The sequence below is a fragment of the Solanum tuberosum genome, unplaced genomic scaffold, assembly GCF_000226075.1.
Source record: "Solanum tuberosum cultivar DM 1-3 516 R44 unplaced genomic scaffold, SolTub_3.0 scf00126, whole genome shotgun sequence".
NCBI classification, from domain to species: Eukaryota; Viridiplantae; Streptophyta; class Magnoliopsida; order Solanales; family Solanaceae; genus Solanum; species Solanum tuberosum.
The window spans coordinates 707,613-727,316 of record NW_006239051.1 but is presented as its reverse complement, the minus strand read 5'-3'; the positions used below and the strand labels follow the sequence as shown (position 1 = coordinate 727,316).

Below are 19,704 nucleotides of genomic sequence, written 5' to 3'. Positions count from 1 at the left end.
AATGAAATTGGCTTCTCAACAATTAAAACTATCCTTTCTTGAGTTGTTGTATTATTCATGTTCTAGAAATGTTAATAAAATGGATCATTGAGAACATTTATTGTGTAGTGGTACCTTACTATATCATGCAGGCATTGAGGAGTGGGAGTGGGCCTATTGGGCTAAGTGGAATAAAGATGAGGCAGGCCATATATGAGCCCTTCCAAAAGTGTCATTGTCCCTGACCTTTCTGTGGAAAAGGACATAACCAATGATCGTATTAAAGTCGTAACCAGTAAGTATTTTTTCATTCTTAATCAGATATCTTGAGTTCAAACTTTTCACATGATCAATAGAGTCATCTCTTATTGAGCACCTTATCCCTTAAGAGTAAAATTTCCTATCACAAACTCGGATTAGTCGAATTACAAAGTGAGTACTGAATGTCAGGTGACAAACGTATAAAAAAGGAGACCTACATCAAGTACACAGGGCAAGTGTCATTACTATTGGTTGTCACTTGTCTGTGCCACAACTTGAGGAATAGGCTAGATGATTTTGTTAGAGGATGGAACCTACCCAAGTTGGAAGGTGTTTGAGGATATTTAGCTCTATATTGGACACCTATGCCAATTGTCAAGTTGTGGAAAACTTGGTAACCTTCCTCCAACAACAAAAATAACAGAAAGTACAAACAAATTTTCATCACATATTGTAGTTTTTCTTAATGATTGATTTGCCATTCAATTTAACCATAGCATGATATATAGGATTATTCTCCTCATATAACAACTTTATGTACCATAATTAATTACTTGCAATGTGATAAGATGTACATATTACAAGATGAAGTATCTTCAAATAAAGTATAAGTTTATATGGACAATGAAATTCAAACTCATGATACTTCAATTCAAAATTTGATTTCTCTTCCTCACCCTTTAGAGTTTAGACATGTTGATAAAATAAAACAATTATGAGAACCGTTATTATGGTATCAACGATTTCAGATTCAAACCTAAAAAATGATGTCACGTAATCACTTTATCTCAGATGTGAGATTCCGATACTAGCTCCAAAAATGTCAGTGTCCTTCAGCTTTTTGTGGGGAAAGACGATATGAAAATGATCCACATTATCACTTCATAATTCATAAGGGACACGTATCGTTGATTATGTGGTTGCCTATACCTACCTACAACTTGATGTCTAAGTTGGGTTCAAAGACAAAACTGAACTTAGCCTGGAACTGGGAAGGTGTTACGCTTGAGGATTAAAGGTCACTTAGGGTGTGTTCTTAAAGATGGAAAACATATTCTATGGTACGGAGGAAAATATTTTCCAATTTTTCAATGTTTAACCGGTTCAAATGTTTCCGTCAACAAAATCTCTAAGAAAACAAGTTACTTAAAGATGATGAGAATGATCTCCCTGAAAAAAACGGGAAAAACAAGTATCAATAGCAATTCTAAATTCATTGTCTCCTTCCTACACAACCCATATCGATCCACCCTATATTATTTTGCTAGAAATTATCACCTCATAACAGAACACCATTATTGTACAAGACCGACTTTCCAAGGATCATAGGACCTTCAATAAATTGAAAAAGGTAAACTGGCTGCCTTAAAAGTCTTAACATTAACTTAAGAGCTTCTTAGATCTACAGTTCAAGAGTTCTAATACAGTGTCATAGAAAGGTTGAGCTTTGCCTTTTTGAAACTGCTGTATGTCCTCTTTACCTATTTGAGAATATCCTACCGGGAAATGAAACTGATGTATGTCCTCTTTAGTCATTAGTAAGCGTTTCTGTATCTTACTCAAATTAGATTGGTCGGGGATAGCTAGAAAGAGGACATGCAGCAACGCAGACACAGGTGAAGCGCTTCTGGTTCTTCCTATTGCGCATTAACCAGAAATTGACAGGGGACTCAGGAGGTGTATGCACAAAGATCACATTAAACAAGCTTCTTGGAGAAGACACAGGCAAATAACAAAATACACCACCCAAGACATAAAACTCCATGCCAAGGCAGGACAATACATGAACTGCTGTTTGATTGAATATGGTAGAATCCAGAACCCAAAGTTCTAGTAATCTGTTACAACCAAGTATGTATAGATAATTCCCTGAGTTTCTCGAAAGACACCTATCAGATATAAAGCACCTCAATGCACATAAATTTCCAAGGTCGCACTATCCCAACAAAATAGCAAAGTAAAGAGTCTAGCCAAAAAGATGATTTAGCTTCTTCCTGCTAAGAAACATGTTCCAATAAGCAACACTGCCAAGAAAATTACCAGCGTATCAGGATATCTTCGCCTTTGAGAAGTCCATTTCAGGATGCTGCAGCAGATCAAGAACAAGATGAGTCAAGTCATACACAGAGAACCGGGTAAAGGAGATAAACAAAGTAATACATGATATCATGTTTGCACCTCTGCCATAAATTTCTTGAGAATTTCTTGTTTCTGCGACTCATCACTTGTTGGAAGACCCATGGATTTCTGTCGCTGATCAAACTGCAAAAGGAATTTCTCATCAAGCAAATAGAAGTAACTAGCATCATCACACACTAAGGGCATAAATTACAGCCAACAGGATTTCTCAAAAAAGTAACTAAAGTTGTGGGATGCAATATAATGTACATTTCTAATCTAATAAATGTACCCGACAAAGAATAAACGGCTAAACCAACCAGCCTATCAATAAAGTTGTTCAATGGGATGAAGCGTAGACATCAAGGATGGCTAGGTGGCAGAAGCAACCTAGAAAAATCAGCACTATCTAAATGATACGTAACCTTTTTTTCTTATATCCTCAAGCCAAGTATGAGTCAGTTTGTTAATTACCAATATTAGCTTCAGGATCACAGGAGACACCGTAATCCAATAAAGAGCATGGGAAAGACTGAAATCTCCAAGCAAAAGAACTGAAATTTATGAATCTTACCAAGGATAAAGATTTAAGCATCTGAAAAAAACCTTCCATGCAAAAGTTTTACACCTTGATAGAAGACATTACTTGGGACCATAAATGTTAGCACCCAAACTTAGGTATCAAGGAAAAACTATAAGCTTATGTAAAAGTAAATGCAAAAACATGTAGAAACTAAGGACACCATAGCATCTTGAAACCACTTCAAAGAGTTTGTTTTAAAGAGGAGAACATTATACCACACTTCCAATTTAAACAGTATGTTTTTAATGTCAAAGTGCATAACTCCACACATGACGAGGGCTTCATGAGAAACAGTAATAGGAAACCAAAAGAATTCTGTAGTTGGATGAGGGAGAGTGAACTGCCAAAAAATTTGTGATGTACATGACATGCTCAAAGTATGCCAAAATCTACCATGAGAATCAGGTAAAAAGTCCCATAAGCAATTATGTCAATATAGAGCAAGAACACAATTTGAAACAATCAATTCCAAAGTGAGCATATAAGCATATAATGTAGATGAGCGATAGAATCCTACCATCATCTTCTCCACAGTTGATCGCGTCTCGGGGTCCAAATCTGACAGCTTGCTGCTTTCAGGTTCTGCTTTCTGCGTATCAATTTCAGGTTCACCTTTCACACAGCATTTCCACCATTCCATTTGGTCCTTCTTGGTTAGGAGAACAGAGATGGATTTTTGGTCCTCTGCAAATATATTAATTCAGTATCATTTGTCCTTAATAAAGCTGCATCATTGTCATTGAACAAGACTCTATGATAGTTTACTTTGAACTCATTAAGCACAGCTACAGAGTTTGAGAAAAAACAAAACAAGCATAGCAAGCCTAACAGTACCAATGAGCTAGAAGATCGATACAAAATCCAAAGAACACCTAGCAAGTCAAAAATATGAGGAACTTACCTAAACTCCAGAAGCAATCATCAACTTTCACAGGTCGATATAGCTCTCCCTGCAAGCACAAAGGAATGAAAGTCAATATATAGCAAGTGCAAATTTTGACTATACAATTTGAGATGAAACACAGGCACACAGAATATAACATCTTTGACTACCAAACTAAAGAATACACTCACATCAATTATGGGAGGCTGGCCCTTTAGTCCAACTTTAAGACGGTTCCTTGATATATCACAAACAATGAACCTTGATTTTGTTCCAGCAGGTACGGGAATATTAACATTTACTTCCTGTAGTGATTGACCCCATGAGTAGTTCTCAAGGTCAAGGCCATTGTTGTTGTTAGGAGCTGCAGGACCTGCAGATGTATCATTAGAGAGGGCAGTGAGAAGTTATGGTATTGCACAAGAAATGTTGAACTAATAGCAAACAAGACATTCAGACCAATATAAAATACAAAAGATTGTACCAACACTTTACATGCAATTCAAGATTTGATGCACTACAATTATACAAACAATGACATATCATACAATTGAAGTTAAAAGGGCCATCACGATTTATATCAGTATCCTATCAAAAGGTATACGCATCTAAACTGAAAGTAGTTAACGTCCTCTGATGCCATATCAAAACCAAACAGGATAATAAGTAAAAGGAGATAACATAAGGGCCTGAATATGAAGCTTATTTCAGCCAAATTTGAAATATATCAAGCAAAGTCCTCAATCATTTTGTAAAAACCAGAAAACAGACAGAAACTCTTGTTGTAAGGACCTATTTGTCAGTTCAAATTTGAGAATAAAGATACATTTAATGAGTTAATCTGCCACTTCTAATGCATAACAAATTTTGAATAAACAAACTTTTTCAATGCATACTGAAAATAGTACATGACTGCATAATCTGATAATCCACAACAAACTTGTAATCACCAACAGTTTCTAATTCAAATTTAAAACGGCTATCTAACTAGTACATACATTATTTGATAAACAATTTAATATGAAAACTTCTAATAAAATTAAAAATCCATACTTGTTGACTCAAAGGTTTACATCTTATAGGATAACTCACCATTCAAGTCAGTCATTTTACACAACGCTTACTGTCCTCTTTCTAGCCTAATTGGTAGTAGTCCCTTTATAGCAACTAATCATAGACAAAACCCAAATACAATTCAAACTTTTACCTAGTAGTGAAATACCTCTCTGTCCAACTTATATGACACTCTTCCCACTTAGGAATATCCCCAAAATGTTGATACTCTTGAAAGTTTTAGTAAGTTTATTTCTTGGTAGTTGTGAAAATTAAAGAAATGGAAGAGTATAAACATTTAGCAGTCCCTTTTTAGTAACTAAATCATAGACTAAACTCAAATATAGTTCACAGTTATGACCTAGTCGTGAAATACCTTATTCGTAAGACTTATATGACCATCTTCGCATTTCAGAATATCCCCCAAAAGTTGATACTCTTCTATTTCTTAATCTCTCACAACTTTCAACATATCAAATTCACTAAATCTACTCAAATTATAAAGTGTGATCACTATTGCTAATAATATCTATGTCAAATTTTCCTCATCAACACACAAGTAAACATCTATAATGCCATATCTAGAAACTAGAAAGTACCACTGTATAAGCAGGACAGAGGAAGTATGTCTTTTGGTTTCAAGTTCATAAAAACACTACGAAGAACTTAGTTTTAGGCTGTAAAACTTATATAAATTCAACATCAATTTCAGTGAACTATAGTAAATGACAGAAGTGCTATGTATCAGGAACAATAGATATGCAGAACATTCAACCCAAAGACCAAAACTTTACTTGAACAGACTTCGCCAATGGCCAATGTAGCAGTATATAAACAATCATTCCCTAAATAACTAACAGAGTTCATCCGATTCACAGTAAACGTTACCTTGAGAACCATTCTTGTCCTCCTCCTTAGCCTCCTTCATAACTTCTTTCCCTTTTGCCTCTTTAACCTCTTCCTTCTTTGCAGCAGCAGTTGCAGCAACAACTGGAACATCCTCCTTGACCTTCTTTCCCGCCGCCTTTGAGTTTGATGCTTCTGCTTCCACTTTCCTCTTGCGCTCCTCGGTCACCAGCTTGTCTTTCACCATACGAACAACAGCATTGACATCATTAATCAATGAATCACTCTTGAAGAGATCAGATTCCCGTCCGACGAACTCGAACACGGCTTGAAGAAACCCTAGAGGATTAGCAGGATCAAGCACCGCCTTAAAGGGCTTTGACACCGCCGCCGCCGATGATGATGTTGGTTTGCTATCTTGCTCCTCGAAATCAGAAATAATCGCCATTGGATTGATCGAGAAAATGGGGATTAGGGTTTTGATGGATTGAAGTATACGAAGAGTGCAAAATGAAACCAAGTGTAGAGACTTCTTGTGTTCAAATGTAAGAGACTGAGGAGAATTCCAGAAGACCCTATTTATAATTATGGAAAAACAATAGTATAAATTTTTTATTTTAAAAATTTACATTTGTAAATGCCTTCAAATTTCATTTATTAGTCCATTTTTCTCAAATTTCATTTATTAGTCCATTTATTATCTCTAAAATAAATCCAATATAAATTAAGAATTTCATTATTTACGATAGCAATGTATATAGGTCGGGATGATTTGATTTTTAATTAAAAATAATGAAATCAACTATGCCAGTTTATGAAAATTTTAATTTAAATCAAATTAATATAAAGTCAGTTTTTTTTATTTTGATTTTAATCGGTTCTTTCATTTTTTTATATATTTAATTTTTTTCAAATTTTCTATAATTACACTGTGATTGAAAAGGGAGATCAAATATATTTTACATGTGTGAAGGCTAGAACTTTAAAATGTTAACTGAATAAGAATTTTCAAAAAAATAAATAAATTCAAAGTATATTGTTAACTTTCAATCTGAAATTTATAAGAAGATAATTGTAACATTTGAATACAAAACAAAATATTTACAAGCTCAAATTTGAAATAATATATCTAAACTTTGAAAAATCAAATCAAGAATGGTTGATTTTTTTTTCTCAGCACAAACTTAACCAAATAACTAACCTATTTTTTTTCTTTGATCTAACTTAATTCGTCGCTTCCATTTGGCTTGTACACCTTTAGTTTATAGTTTAATTGTTTGGTCTTGAAACACAAAGTGTGTTTCTACACAAATTATCGAAACAATTAGCTTCAATAAAAACTAAAAGCATTCTCCAAAACATTTAAACGAAAAATGAGAGAAAATTACTTAGGTTGCTTAGTATAAATATAAGTTATGCAAGGATACGGTGAGTAACATGGAAATTACTTTTTAAAATTAGTATGTAAAGATTATACAATGTTAGAGTTTATTTCTCGTTCCGTATTTACTTTGATGTATTATGTATTAGTACATAATGTGACAACAATAATACATTTAGAGTATTCAATACGAGGAAATTTGGAAAGGGTAAAACATACATAAATTATACCTCTGGCTTAGGTAACATATATCAAAGAACATATAGAAGAAAAGATATAGTACTAGAGGAAGCATCACATAACATATGATATCAACAACAAAGTAATGTGGTAATCAAAACAAAATCGATATAGCATCATAGATTGTTAGACAGAGAACTACGTTAACCTACTAATACTATTGGTATAAAAGAGAAACGTGTACGAAGTATCAAACTATCACCAAGCCTAACCTACATGAAAGTTAGACAACATTTAATTATAAATTTGAAATAAATTGATATTTTGCGATAGAACTCGAAAACACCTAAATGATGCTTTGTATTATTCATGTCCATAACAGGTTACCCTTAAAACAATAGTGTAGACCGTCAAGATGGAAAGTCGTTGATGATTTGAAGTGCCCATTGTGTTAAATTGAAAATGAATTCATGGAATTTCTATTCTTTCGTCAATAGTCATGATAACTTGAAGCAAGTTCAAAAAATCAACTGTATAAAGTTTTTACTATTGATGAATTTTCACCGTATAAGAATTAGTAAGTTCAAAAGATATACAAAGAATTAATAATTGAGGCTATGTAAGTTATCGAAGGAAAAAACAAAAGATCCATGGGCTTACAAGAGGAGCTTCATTTAATTGGACCACTAATTATACAAGTGCAAATATTTTCAGAATATATATGACATGCGAACAATCGCACAAATTTAAAACAGTTTCTATAATGATTTTAAGTTAATATAATACGATAACAGATGAGTTCACAATCAAAATGTTTATAGATATTTATTAAATATTTTAATACATATATAGAATTTGAAGAAAAAAACTACTTTATTTTGTAAACCCGCACACCAACCTATTAAATCCACCACTGATTGAGGATATTCCTACAACAAAGTGGAACAAATATGATAGTGAAACGGGTAATTTCAGAAGTTCACTGTGGAGAATCAAAATTGCACGTGGCGCTTTGTATAAAGTTCAAAATATGAGAGTCAAAAGTATCTAATTTCTTTTTTATGAATTCTTTAATTTCTTAAAATAAAGATGTAATCAAAGAAAATATTAATTAGAAGGATTCTTTAATATTTTAAGATATTTCTCTTTTCATTAAATATTTATTTTATTTAGATAATTGTAGTTTTTTAGAACAATTACTTTATTATTTTCCAAATAAGAATAAACGGAAAAATAAATAAATAAATTTTATCTTAAACTTCAAAAATGATAAATAATTCAAAATAATTATTTTTAAGAATCACATTAAATAATTTGATGTGGAGAGTACTGACATTGACATGTAAATCGAAACACAGAGAGTTATATATAAAAGTTTCAAAGTTGTACAATATCTTGCCAACAAAAAGAAAAGAAAGAAGTAGCAAGTTTGGTCATTTCATACATGAGATAAGGATAATATCTGAAGATAAAATTTAGAATTGATTTAACTTCATCATAAAAATAAAATAAAATATAATATAATTACATAAAATATCTCAAATTCAGAAAATATCTTTATTTACTTCGTCTCGTCTATCAAACGACCAAGAGACTGGATTTATACCATGTCTTGTTTAGTGACAGCCTCTTTAAACATCTGAAGTGAATCTTGTAGGTCATCACATAGCTGGTATGGATCTGGAATCACTTGTGAATCTACCGCCATTGATATTGTCATTTTATTACAATAGCTTTGGAAATGTATTGTCACAGCCTGCACCCACGCCAAATTCGTAAATGACATCATATAAATTAAAAAATAAAATATTATTTTATTAAAAACTTGATCAAACAACTTATGAGATCGACTTTTCAAATATTATTTCAAAATTTTGAAAACAAAATTCATGAAAGTTAGTGGTGAGTATATATATATATATACTAACATATGGGAGTCCAAAAGTTGTAGGAGCAACATAAGCCAATTTATGGCCATAAAATGTGATCTCTTCTTGAGGCCCAACCACGTTTGATATTAAAACCGTGGTGCTCGATAGAATTCTCCTTGTCACCTTTGCCGCCACCTTTCATAATAACAATAATAAGATTTTACTTGGAAGTTGCGATAAAAAAAAATGTCAAATTCGAATACAATAAAGATGTGATATTTCAGAATAAATCGTTATGTTTTAGTCTATATTATTCATTTTTACTATGTTTTTAAAAAGAATAATTTCTCTATAAATTTGTGAGAATATAACTTTTTAAAATAGTTTTAATGATATTTCATCTAATTTTACAAATATTTTAACATATTTAATATCATAAGTTTTATATACATAACGTCATAAACTCTAGTAATTGGGGGGAAAAAAAAACTCACCTTGGATCCGAATATATCTTGGGTTAACTTAGCAGCGCTAAAAGAGAATCTGGATTCAAGAGAGAGTTTTTTTCTATCGATAATGGTTTTCGCTTGTCGGATATAATCCAACGGGTTATCGGGTAAGCTTATGGGTAATCGGGTCAACACATATCCTATTTTATTGCCCCATCTTGCCTTTGATTTTTTCTCCATCATCTCTGCTAGAGCCTGCATACATTAAACAATATTTTTTTTAAAATGTCATCTTATCTTAATTAAAAATGTGTATATTATACTAAAAACATCCTTAAATCATAAGATAAATATGTCATGTCGAATGTTATTAGAGATCTATATATTTGCTTGGACTATCAGAAAATGTCGATAGAAGTATGTCAGATTTTTAAAATATAATGTACTTTGGAGGACCGCATTGATTTTAAAGATCCCCAAATATAGATAGGTGAAGGTACAATGATGAGAATATTGCAATTAAAAACTTACTAGATATAGGAAAAACTAAAAGAAAGTAAGACACGTTAATTGAAACAGAGATAGTAAATATAAAAGGATTGTTGTTACTTTAATTCCAGTAGAAGGTCTTATGTTAAAAACAATAGATCCTCTAAGACGAATGTTCTTAGGCAAATTATTTGTCTTGCTGCTTCCTTTTCCATTCTTGTTACCTGAACATACATCACATTTTTATTAGTCGTAAAAATTAACATGGAATTAAAACCCAAAAATACAAATTGTACAAGTAATTAATCTGAAATTCATATTTAAAGTTTGGTTAATGCTTAATTTAGGGTAAACTTATAATGAAGAAGTAAGAAAGATGCTTTCTAAATGGACCACTTTTTCCAGTTCATTTTAGTTGTCGTGCTTACTAAAAATAATTGATTCAAAAATCAAGATACAATAAGCATATATTTTTACCTTTATCATTATTCAAAAAAAGTAGAAACAAAAAAGTAATACTCATTAAAGAATAAAGAAAGATTATTTGATTAAATTATTCTTTTAAAGGGCGAACAAAAAATATCACAAGTAAAATGAATCGGAGAAAGTAGCGTAACTAAAAAGAAGCATGATCAAATAAATGCATATAGAGAGCAATAGTTTGACCAATAGCTAAATACTCAGAAGAGCTAGTAAGGTGTAATTAATTAGGGAGTAGTGGAAAATACAGATACTGACCATATCTTCTATTGAGATATCTTGAGAAACCAGCTTGTGCCATGCCCATCACTACATCATTAATTGTCTACAATATGTAACATAATTCAAGCAATAAATAAGTTGCAAAAAAAATAAATTAGAATATGTTGTTAAAGAAAAAATCCAAATCCAAACTAAGCCTATACAAAAGCAATGGAGACTATAATTTTCTCAAAAACAAATGTTATCTTTAAAAGTAAGTGAATATAAGAACATGTCAAAAAGAGTGTCACGTAAAATGAAGCAGAAGTGCACATACCAAGTTCAAGGCATTCTTGACTATTTTCATGTCATCAAGGCTAACAACTGTGTGCACAAGTCTCTTAGGGCTATGCTCAACTCCAACTCCTCCTTTCATTGGTGTCTCTGTGTCCTTGAGAAACAAAATAGTTGCCAAAAACAAAACAACATCCACAATAGTATACCAAAACACCATACACAAAAACCAAACATAGTAACAAAACCTCCTTAATAATCCAACATCATTTTTTTCCTTAATTTTTGTACTTGTAGGTAAAGTAGGCAATGCTTCTGGATCCGAAGCTTTTCGAGTACACGCCAAAATTAACGATATAATTGACATTCCATCACCAATTGAATGGTGCAATTTTAAAATCCCTATAGCATTTGCTTCAGAAGTTTTGATGTTTAATATGTGAACTTCCCAAAGTGGCTTTGTCATGTCTAAAGGTATTGTTGTTTGATTCGACGTATACTTCTCCAGAAATTCGTCTGGAGAATCCATGTCCGGGTCCAAATCCGGACATATTATATGTTCATCCACATTTACCTTCGTTTTCTGCCACTTCCTTACACCTTTCTTTTCATCCACCACCTTTTGAAATAAAAGAAAATATGGTAACATAAGAAAGAATGTGTCACTATAAAAAGGTGTAGAGAAGTATAAACTTTTATAGGAGTAATAACAATAATGTCCTTCAATCAGAAGTACATCCGGGATTTGAAGTTTGTGAGTTTTCACACTAATGATATGTACTTATCTAATAGATTTCTCAATAACTATATATATATATATATAAATTCTGGACCAAAGTTACTAAGTTTTGATGAACTAGTACTTTCCATGCTAGCTACCCCTGATTTTAATTAACCTGTTGTAGGACGTAACTTATTTTACTTTTCAGGTAATTTCCACGAGGGATAGAGCTATATATATGGTTAAGGGGAATCAAACTCCCTTCAACGGAAGTATTGCATATAGCCTTTTTTTTTAAAATCTATATATGTATATAATTTGTTGAATTCCTTTTTATCTAAAACGAACTTTTTAATATAGTGTTTTTTAAACACTTTTTTGGACGTGCATGTCAGTATATAAAAGTTAAACTAAAAAAACTAACTTGTCTACGTACCGGTATACTAGAGAAGCGAGGGTGATTGAGGAGAGTAGACTCGAGTCCTTTCTTGATGACATCGGGGTTGATCTTTGTAGTGCAACCTAAGATAGCAATAATGTGACAATTGAGGTTTTTTGTATGGAACAATCGCGTAGCTGGACTTGCTGGCTCTTGTTCTTGTTCTTGTTCTATTACGACCACCGTGCTATTTTTCTGGCCATTAGTGTTAATAGGTTTAAGACCAAGGCTCCCCATTGCTTTGGTGTATACAAAATTGAAATAGCTAAATTAGCTTTTGTATTACATATACTGATATACATTTATAAAAATGGTAATATAATGGCAGCCTATACATGAAAATGGAGCACCTCAAATTGTGTAATAAAAAATAGTCGATGTAGACCATACTACTTATTGCATCTATTAAAGACGATACTGATTAGAAAGTTGGAATAAATGGGCATACTGGAAACTTCTGATTCGGACGGTTAATTACTTCACCCGTCCACCTTTATTTATTCATTATATTAAAAATAATCATCCAACAATACTTGTCTAGTTTAGAAATTCAAGATGTAGTTTACCCTTTTGTGTCATAGGGGAAAATGACAAATATACCCTCGAACTATCGTAAATGATATGCAGATACCCTCTGTCATATTTTTGGGACATTGGTGCCCCTGCCGTCCAAAAACTATAGCATATATACCCTTTATACTAAATATTGTCCTTTTTTTCCTTTATTAAATATTGTATTCAGTATCTAATACATTTCACAAATTATTAAATTTAATATATTCATTTTTGACACCCCTAGCATCAGTTAATGGGTTGAGATTGAACACAATTCAAATTATCTTAAGCCCAACCTTTAAAATTCTGGACGAATTGGATAATTATCTATATTTGGGCTCATTTTTGACACCCTAGCACCGGTGCTTAATTTAAGCAATGAACCTATATATTAGAATAAAGGGAAAAGGGACAAACATATCCCCGAACTATCGTAAATGGTATGCAGATACCCTCTGTCATACTTTAGGGACATTGGTACCCCTGCCGTCCAAAAACTAGAGCATATATACCCTTTATACTAACGGACATACACGTGTCATAATCTTATCCACCGACCTGACGTCAGATCGATGGATAAGATTGCGTCACGTGTCCCTATTTAGTTTTCCGTTAGAGTGAAGGGCATATACACTTTAGTTTTTTAACGGCAGGGACATCAATGTCCCAAAAGTATGACAAAGGATATCTGCATACCATTTACGATAGTTCGTGATATATTTGCCCTTGTCCTCTATAATAAAATAGACACATTGTTACTAAGCATAACCATTCAATGATTTATTACTAGACAATATATTCACTTTTTTTTGCCAGTTGCCACTTATATTCAACGTTGCATTTATGGATGTTTTGAAGATCTCCAATTATTTAGGGGAGAAACATTTAATTTTTCTCCCTCTATCAAATTATATTATTTTTTTAATACCACATCTGCTTTTGATTGAAAATAATAGCACCTTATACCAACTTAAGTTGTTGTGTACATAAATGCTCAGCAATAACATACCAGTATATGATCACACATGGAGTCTGAGAAAGATGTGTACACAAATTTTATCTTTATTTTAAAAAATATAAAAATTATTTTCGATAGATCCTTGAGTCAAAACTATTTCCCCCCTTAAAACTAGTTTGAAAGAAATGCATAAATGTTTGATTTTTTTGGGTGAGCGATTGCCTCATAAATATGAGGAGATTTTTTTACTTTTATAAGAGGCTGGTTGGTGAAGAAGTTTTAAAACTTGCTGAAAAACTAACCTAAATAGTTGTCAATTTTTATTTATTCACTATATTAAAAAATAATTGTTCATTTTTATTTGTCTAGCTTCAAAAGTTAATAGATGATTTATTATTTAGTTTCTACTTACTTTTATTATTAATTATGGTCATTTTTCATGCATGAATTAAATTCATTAAAATCAAAAGATAATATAATAAAATTGTCATTCTATTTTATTACTTCTTTAGGAGGCGTGTCAAGTAGATATTAAATAAGTATTATTAAACTGAGAGTAGGTTTTACATTAAATTGAATTAGCTGTGTGTGATTGATAGCATTTAATGTAACGCTATCTGTTTTATTTTACCCCATCCATATTAACTTAGGGTAATACTTATTTTTTTTTAAAGAGGTATATTTTATTAATTTTTTTTTGTTAAGAATATATTGGAATTCTAAATTTAACTAATATTATTTTTTTATAATTATTTAATACTGAGAATAGTATGGAAAAAATATAGTAATTTTTTTTTTTAATTTTCTAAAATGAACAAGTAAATAAATAAATTTTGTAATATAGAATTCAAATAAAATAAAATGAAGGAAGTATTGTATTAGCTTTTCTTCTTCTTTAGTTCGATCGGAATGGTCGACCACCAATATTAAAATCAGTTTTTTTATTCTTTAAAAAATAATGCACTTTCTTTTATAAAATTATTGATGTGTTTTATCAAAAAGGAAAACTGCTTTTGAGAAATAATACAAAATTTTGCCTTTTTGTAAGAAAAAAAATAGAATTAATATTTTCAAGATAAAAATATTTTGATAAAGAATTTACATTTATTTAACTATGTCTCAATTATTTAATTCATATATCTATTAAATATAAAATAAATATAAATACGGTAAAGGGTCAAATATACCCCTATACTATAGAAAATAGTTTATATATGCCCTTCGTTATACTTTTGGGTCAAATATATCCCTCCCATTATACTTTGGGCCAAATATACCCCTGATTTTAACGAAAGGACACTTGTCAAATATACCCCTCCCGTTCAAGACCACAATGTGGCGGGTCATTTTTTTCACCAAAAATATTTCTTGCAGAACCTCCTGCCTTAGAAAATTAGGGCAACAAAGATTAAGGCATGCTTGTGGATGGATTTTATCATCACAACGAGCAAGAAATATGTAAGTGACAAAACTGTGTGCTGGACCTTTCCTAGTTGAGTATTGATTTTAATGGAAGCTTTATCTAGAGAAGATGATTATGAAATGGGTTTGGTTCAAATTGGGTATTTAAATGGGTGGGTTTCTAAAAGGAATTGGGTATTTAAAATTAGAGGTGGGTTATTTAATTCCTATGTTGATAAGTGTCCTTCCCGTTAAAATTAGGGGTATATTTGGCCTAAAAGTATAACGAAGGGCATATATAAACTATTTCCTATAGTACAGGGGTATATTTGACCATTTTCCGATATTAAATATGATCATCGCCTCCTCTTTCCTTGTGTTGTCTTAACTATATTTATATTCCTTAAAAAGCTTAAAAATAGAAAAGTCAAGTACTGGATCTAAATTTAATCGGATTCCTCGTAAAGATACCAAATATCGAGTGAGAAATTCAATTTTTTTGGGACAAATTAAAATACTTATACTTTTTTAAGGACCCCATCATAGTGAACCTTTCCTTGTGATCGGCTTAAGGTGTTGGAGTGACTCTTGTTCTAAATTAACTTTATATCTGACCTCTCAAAACTGAGGACGATATATATTAGATCAATGCAATTTAATTTTTATAACATATATTTACGGGTTGTTGTAGATCATCAATTAATAGTATTAAATTTATCTACTTACCATTACTTTTCGAAAAGTTGCATATTTAATTGATCGGTCAAAAATATTTATAATTACTAATCAGTATATATGTATGATTTGTCGGCTATTTTTTGAGCGAATGATTTTAGGCGTATTTATATGTTTTTAAACGTTACGTTGTTTGCATGTCATGTAAAATACATCATACTTATGATAATTACGAAGTATTGTACTAATTGAAGTTTGAATAATGCATATAGGTAGGTACTTTCAGCACGAAAATTCACTTTTTGAGGAAGAAAATAGTTTGAGAATGCATTTGGAACCTATGGAAAGCAACACTCAAGGCTAAGTGTTAAGAAATGGTAAAAATTGTTTGGAGCAAATATTAGTGTTACACGCAGTGACGGATGTAGAATTTTTGGCTTGTGGTGGTCAGAGGCAGTCCCATATTTATCAGTTTGGGTGCATATGCACCTGTTAACTTCGAAAAAATCGCGTGTATATATATATATAAAGAAAACTGATAGAAATTAAGATATATATTTAACAGTGCACCCATTAGGAGAATAAGAGTGTCCTTGTATTGCTGGTATACAAAGAAGAGGAACCACCTCTGAGACCAGAGTTTCGAATCTAGCTAGAGCATTATATCATTGTTTTTATTTTAAATTTAGCTTAAAGATCATTGATATTAGTGCAAATCGAATTCTTGACCTTTTTAGAAACACAACCTTCAAACTAGCTACTCAGCCAAAAGACCCATCAGGAGATTTGTTCACTGAACATTTAATATATTCAATTTTGAAGAAATTACTAGATATATAAATAATTTTACATCGAATGGATGCTCGAACATCCAAAATGGATGATGAGAAATTGACCAAGTGTTGGGCACCATAGTAGGCGTGGTGCGACCTATATCACTTCTAAATTAATCGTGAGCACGATAATTAATTGTGTTCATCATAAATTTTTAGTATGGGGCTCACAGAAGAAAGTTACCTCTGATAATTAATTGTTGTTTATCATAAGTTTTTATAGATTCCACATTTGACTATTCATTCATTTTACTACTTGCCGACAACCACGTACACTTATGTATAGGTTTGATAGCAACATAATTAATTAACTGAACTACCCCCAAAGGTTATTATTTATTTTCTTAAAAAAGAAAAGGAAGTGTCTCTTCGAATGTATATTTAAGGTAGACATATCAAATAATCAAACATGCTGATGGCGACAATTAATGAAGGGGACAAACAAGAAGGTCTAGAGGTAGCTGTTGAAAATTGAAATTATAAAATAATTTAGAAATAAAAATAAATGCATTATTCAATTTTAAATATGACTACCCATAAATTTAAGACGAAAATTCGTCGACAATTCATAAAAATTGGCATTAATTTTCCATTAAATAGTTAAATAGGGCTCGTTCATTTTATATTAAGAGTTCTCATTTTGACACTTTGAGGGTGTTTGAATTTGTTCAAAGTCGATCAAATCTACTTTTAAGTCAATTTTGGAGTGTTTGACAAATATAAACATAGCTTAAAATAAGTTAGAAAGTGTTTGACAAGGTTAAAAATAACTTAAAATAAGTTAAAACTAAAAGTAGTCTCCCTTACTTTTTTTTTACTGGTCATTTAAGTTTGATTTTTTTATTTTTGACTTAAAAACTACTCCCTTTGTCTCATTTTATGTGAGGTAGTTCGACTCGGCATAGAGTTTAAGAAAGAAAGGAAGACTTTTAAAATTTGTGGTCTAAAATGAATGATAGAAGTTTGTGTGACTATAAATCATTTCATTATGGGTAAAATTAACAGTTTAATATTATTTTTACTTAATATAGAAATGTGTCATTCTTTTTGGACTGACTAAAAAAGAAAATAAGTCATATAAATTGAGACAGAGGAAAAATCATTTTAAAGCCTATCCAAACGGGCTTTTATAAATAGACATCCATGCATAGAGTTTTAACTAGCATGGTAGGCCTTGACAGCAAAGTCACAATTTTTTTACAACAATAAGGGACACTTTTATCTTTCTAGTAAGACATAAAAGTAATAAAGCCACAAGAATTAGATTTTGCATAGTTAAAACAAACTACAAATGCCAAATAAAGAAATAACTCCAACAATAATAAGTTTTAGTACTAGACTACTAGCATTATTTCCTTTTGGCATCTTGTTTAGTGACAACCTCTTTAAACATCGGAAGGGAGTCTTGTAGGTCATCACATAGCTGATATGGATCTGGAATCACATGTGGATCCACCGCCATTGATATTGTCATTTTATTACAATATCTTTAAAAATGAATTGTTATAGCCTGGATGTCACGACTCAGACCGTCGTGATTAGCAACCATACTAACCCTCCGGTGGGAGAATCATTACTACAATCCAAACTAACAACTTAACCAAATACTATGCATTTAAAGATACGGAAGCAGGTTTAAATGTCTAAGAAATGAAATAAGGAGTTCTCATAAATTCTAAAGGTTTAAACAAATAACTAACCAAACTAATGTTAAAGTCTTAACCCTTAGAACCTGAAAGTCATTGTACCAAAACATCTAAATTCAACAAGTCTAAGGAAATGGGTACAACCCAAAACTAAGCATAAGAAACATCTAAACAATAGTCTGAGTCCGAAGAGAATGGACTAAACAAAAAAAAAAGGATTTCGTGGCAGCTTGAAAGAACTAGCTCACCGTTGAAATTCGATCTCGATCACTGATCTCCTAGCTGAGGTCTATCAATAGCCGCCTGAAGATGTCATGTACTCAACAAAGAACGAACAAGTGCAGTTTCAGTACACAACCACAGTGTATTGGTAGGATCACACGACTATCCCATTAAGCGAAATATATATAAGCAGTCACAACAAAGTTAACATGACATATATTGAATATAAACACAGTTATCATTTCAAGAGCAATGTACAATTCCACATTCTCAATAACAAATAAATATGACAATTCAATGGTCCTCTCATGGAACCCATACCCAAACTGTTAGTGTACCGGAATGTGGCACCCGATCCCAATTAGTGTCCGGATGTGACACCCGATCCAATATATGCGTCGGAACGTGGCACTCGATCAAAGTTAGTGTGTCGGAACGTGACACCTGATCCAATATATGCGCCAGAGCGTGGCACTCGATCCAAGTTATTGTGTCGAAGCGTGATACCTGATCCAATACATGCGCCGGAACGTGGCACTCGATCCAAGTTAGTGTGTTGAAACGTGACACCCAATCCATTCAACACAATCACACTCATATGTACATTCTCATAACCATACAATCAATTGTTAAATCATGTCATACATTTATTCATTCACACTCATCTCATTAGGTTTGATCAACAATGCTTCATTCACATACATACATGCATTACAATGAAACAATTACCAATATACATCGCACAAACAAGAAATTAAACCATCACCTACCTTGAAACCAAGCTTGAATCCTCTTAAGACACTTGATTATTTCCTTTTCGGATTCTTTCCGCTTGTTCTAGGTCTACAAACAATTAATATAATGCAAAGATCAATAATTACGGTCTAATTACGCAAATTATAGCAAACCCAATAACCCAAGACCAAATCCATGATCCTAAGGTGCATCTAGGGCTTTTTTCCACCATCTAATTCAGTCCAAAAACCCTCCCCCAATAGTTATTAACCAAGAATCCAAGTTCTACGGATCGAAAAATAGATTAGGGGAGTAAAAACCTTACCTTTAGTGCTAGAAAAGGTGAAAAAATGTCAAGAACTTGCCCTGGTTCGTCTCCTAGCTCTCAAGAACGAAAATATGCAGAATAATAACATTTTTGGAGTTTATTTCCGACTTAAGTCACAACTGG

The 19,704-nt window shown here is 32.0% G+C and overlaps 2 protein-coding genes across 2 annotated transcripts; both read right to left on the bottom strand.

Annotated features, from left to right (window-relative positions):
* Positions 1-2,020: 2,020 nt before the first annotated feature.
* LOC102577908 (salt tolerance protein 5-like protein) lies at positions 2,021-6,251 on the bottom strand. The gene is given in 6 exon segments (NM_001288529.1): positions 2,021-2,326; positions 2,419-2,502; positions 3,459-3,625; positions 3,843-3,891; positions 4,016-4,197; positions 5,766-6,251. Coding segments are annotated over 6 exon segments (927 nt in total). The 5' UTR covers positions 6,172-6,251; the 3' UTR covers positions 2,021-2,287.
* Positions 6,252-8,829: 2,578 nt separating this feature from the next.
* On the bottom strand, positions 8,830-12,465 carry LOC102603179 (O-acyltransferase WSD1-like). Its single transcript, XM_006350572.2, has 7 exons — positions 12,226-12,465; positions 11,112-11,687; positions 10,832-10,898; positions 10,214-10,317; positions 9,650-9,859; positions 9,213-9,350; positions 8,830-9,040 (listed from the first exon to the last, which is right to left on the bottom strand). Exons 1-7 carry the CDS (start codon positions 12,463-12,465, stop codon positions 8,885-8,887), a joined length of 1,491 nt encoding a protein of 496 aa, XP_006350634.2. The 3' UTR covers positions 8,830-8,884.
* Between the last annotated feature and the right edge of the window lie 7,239 nt (positions 12,466-19,704).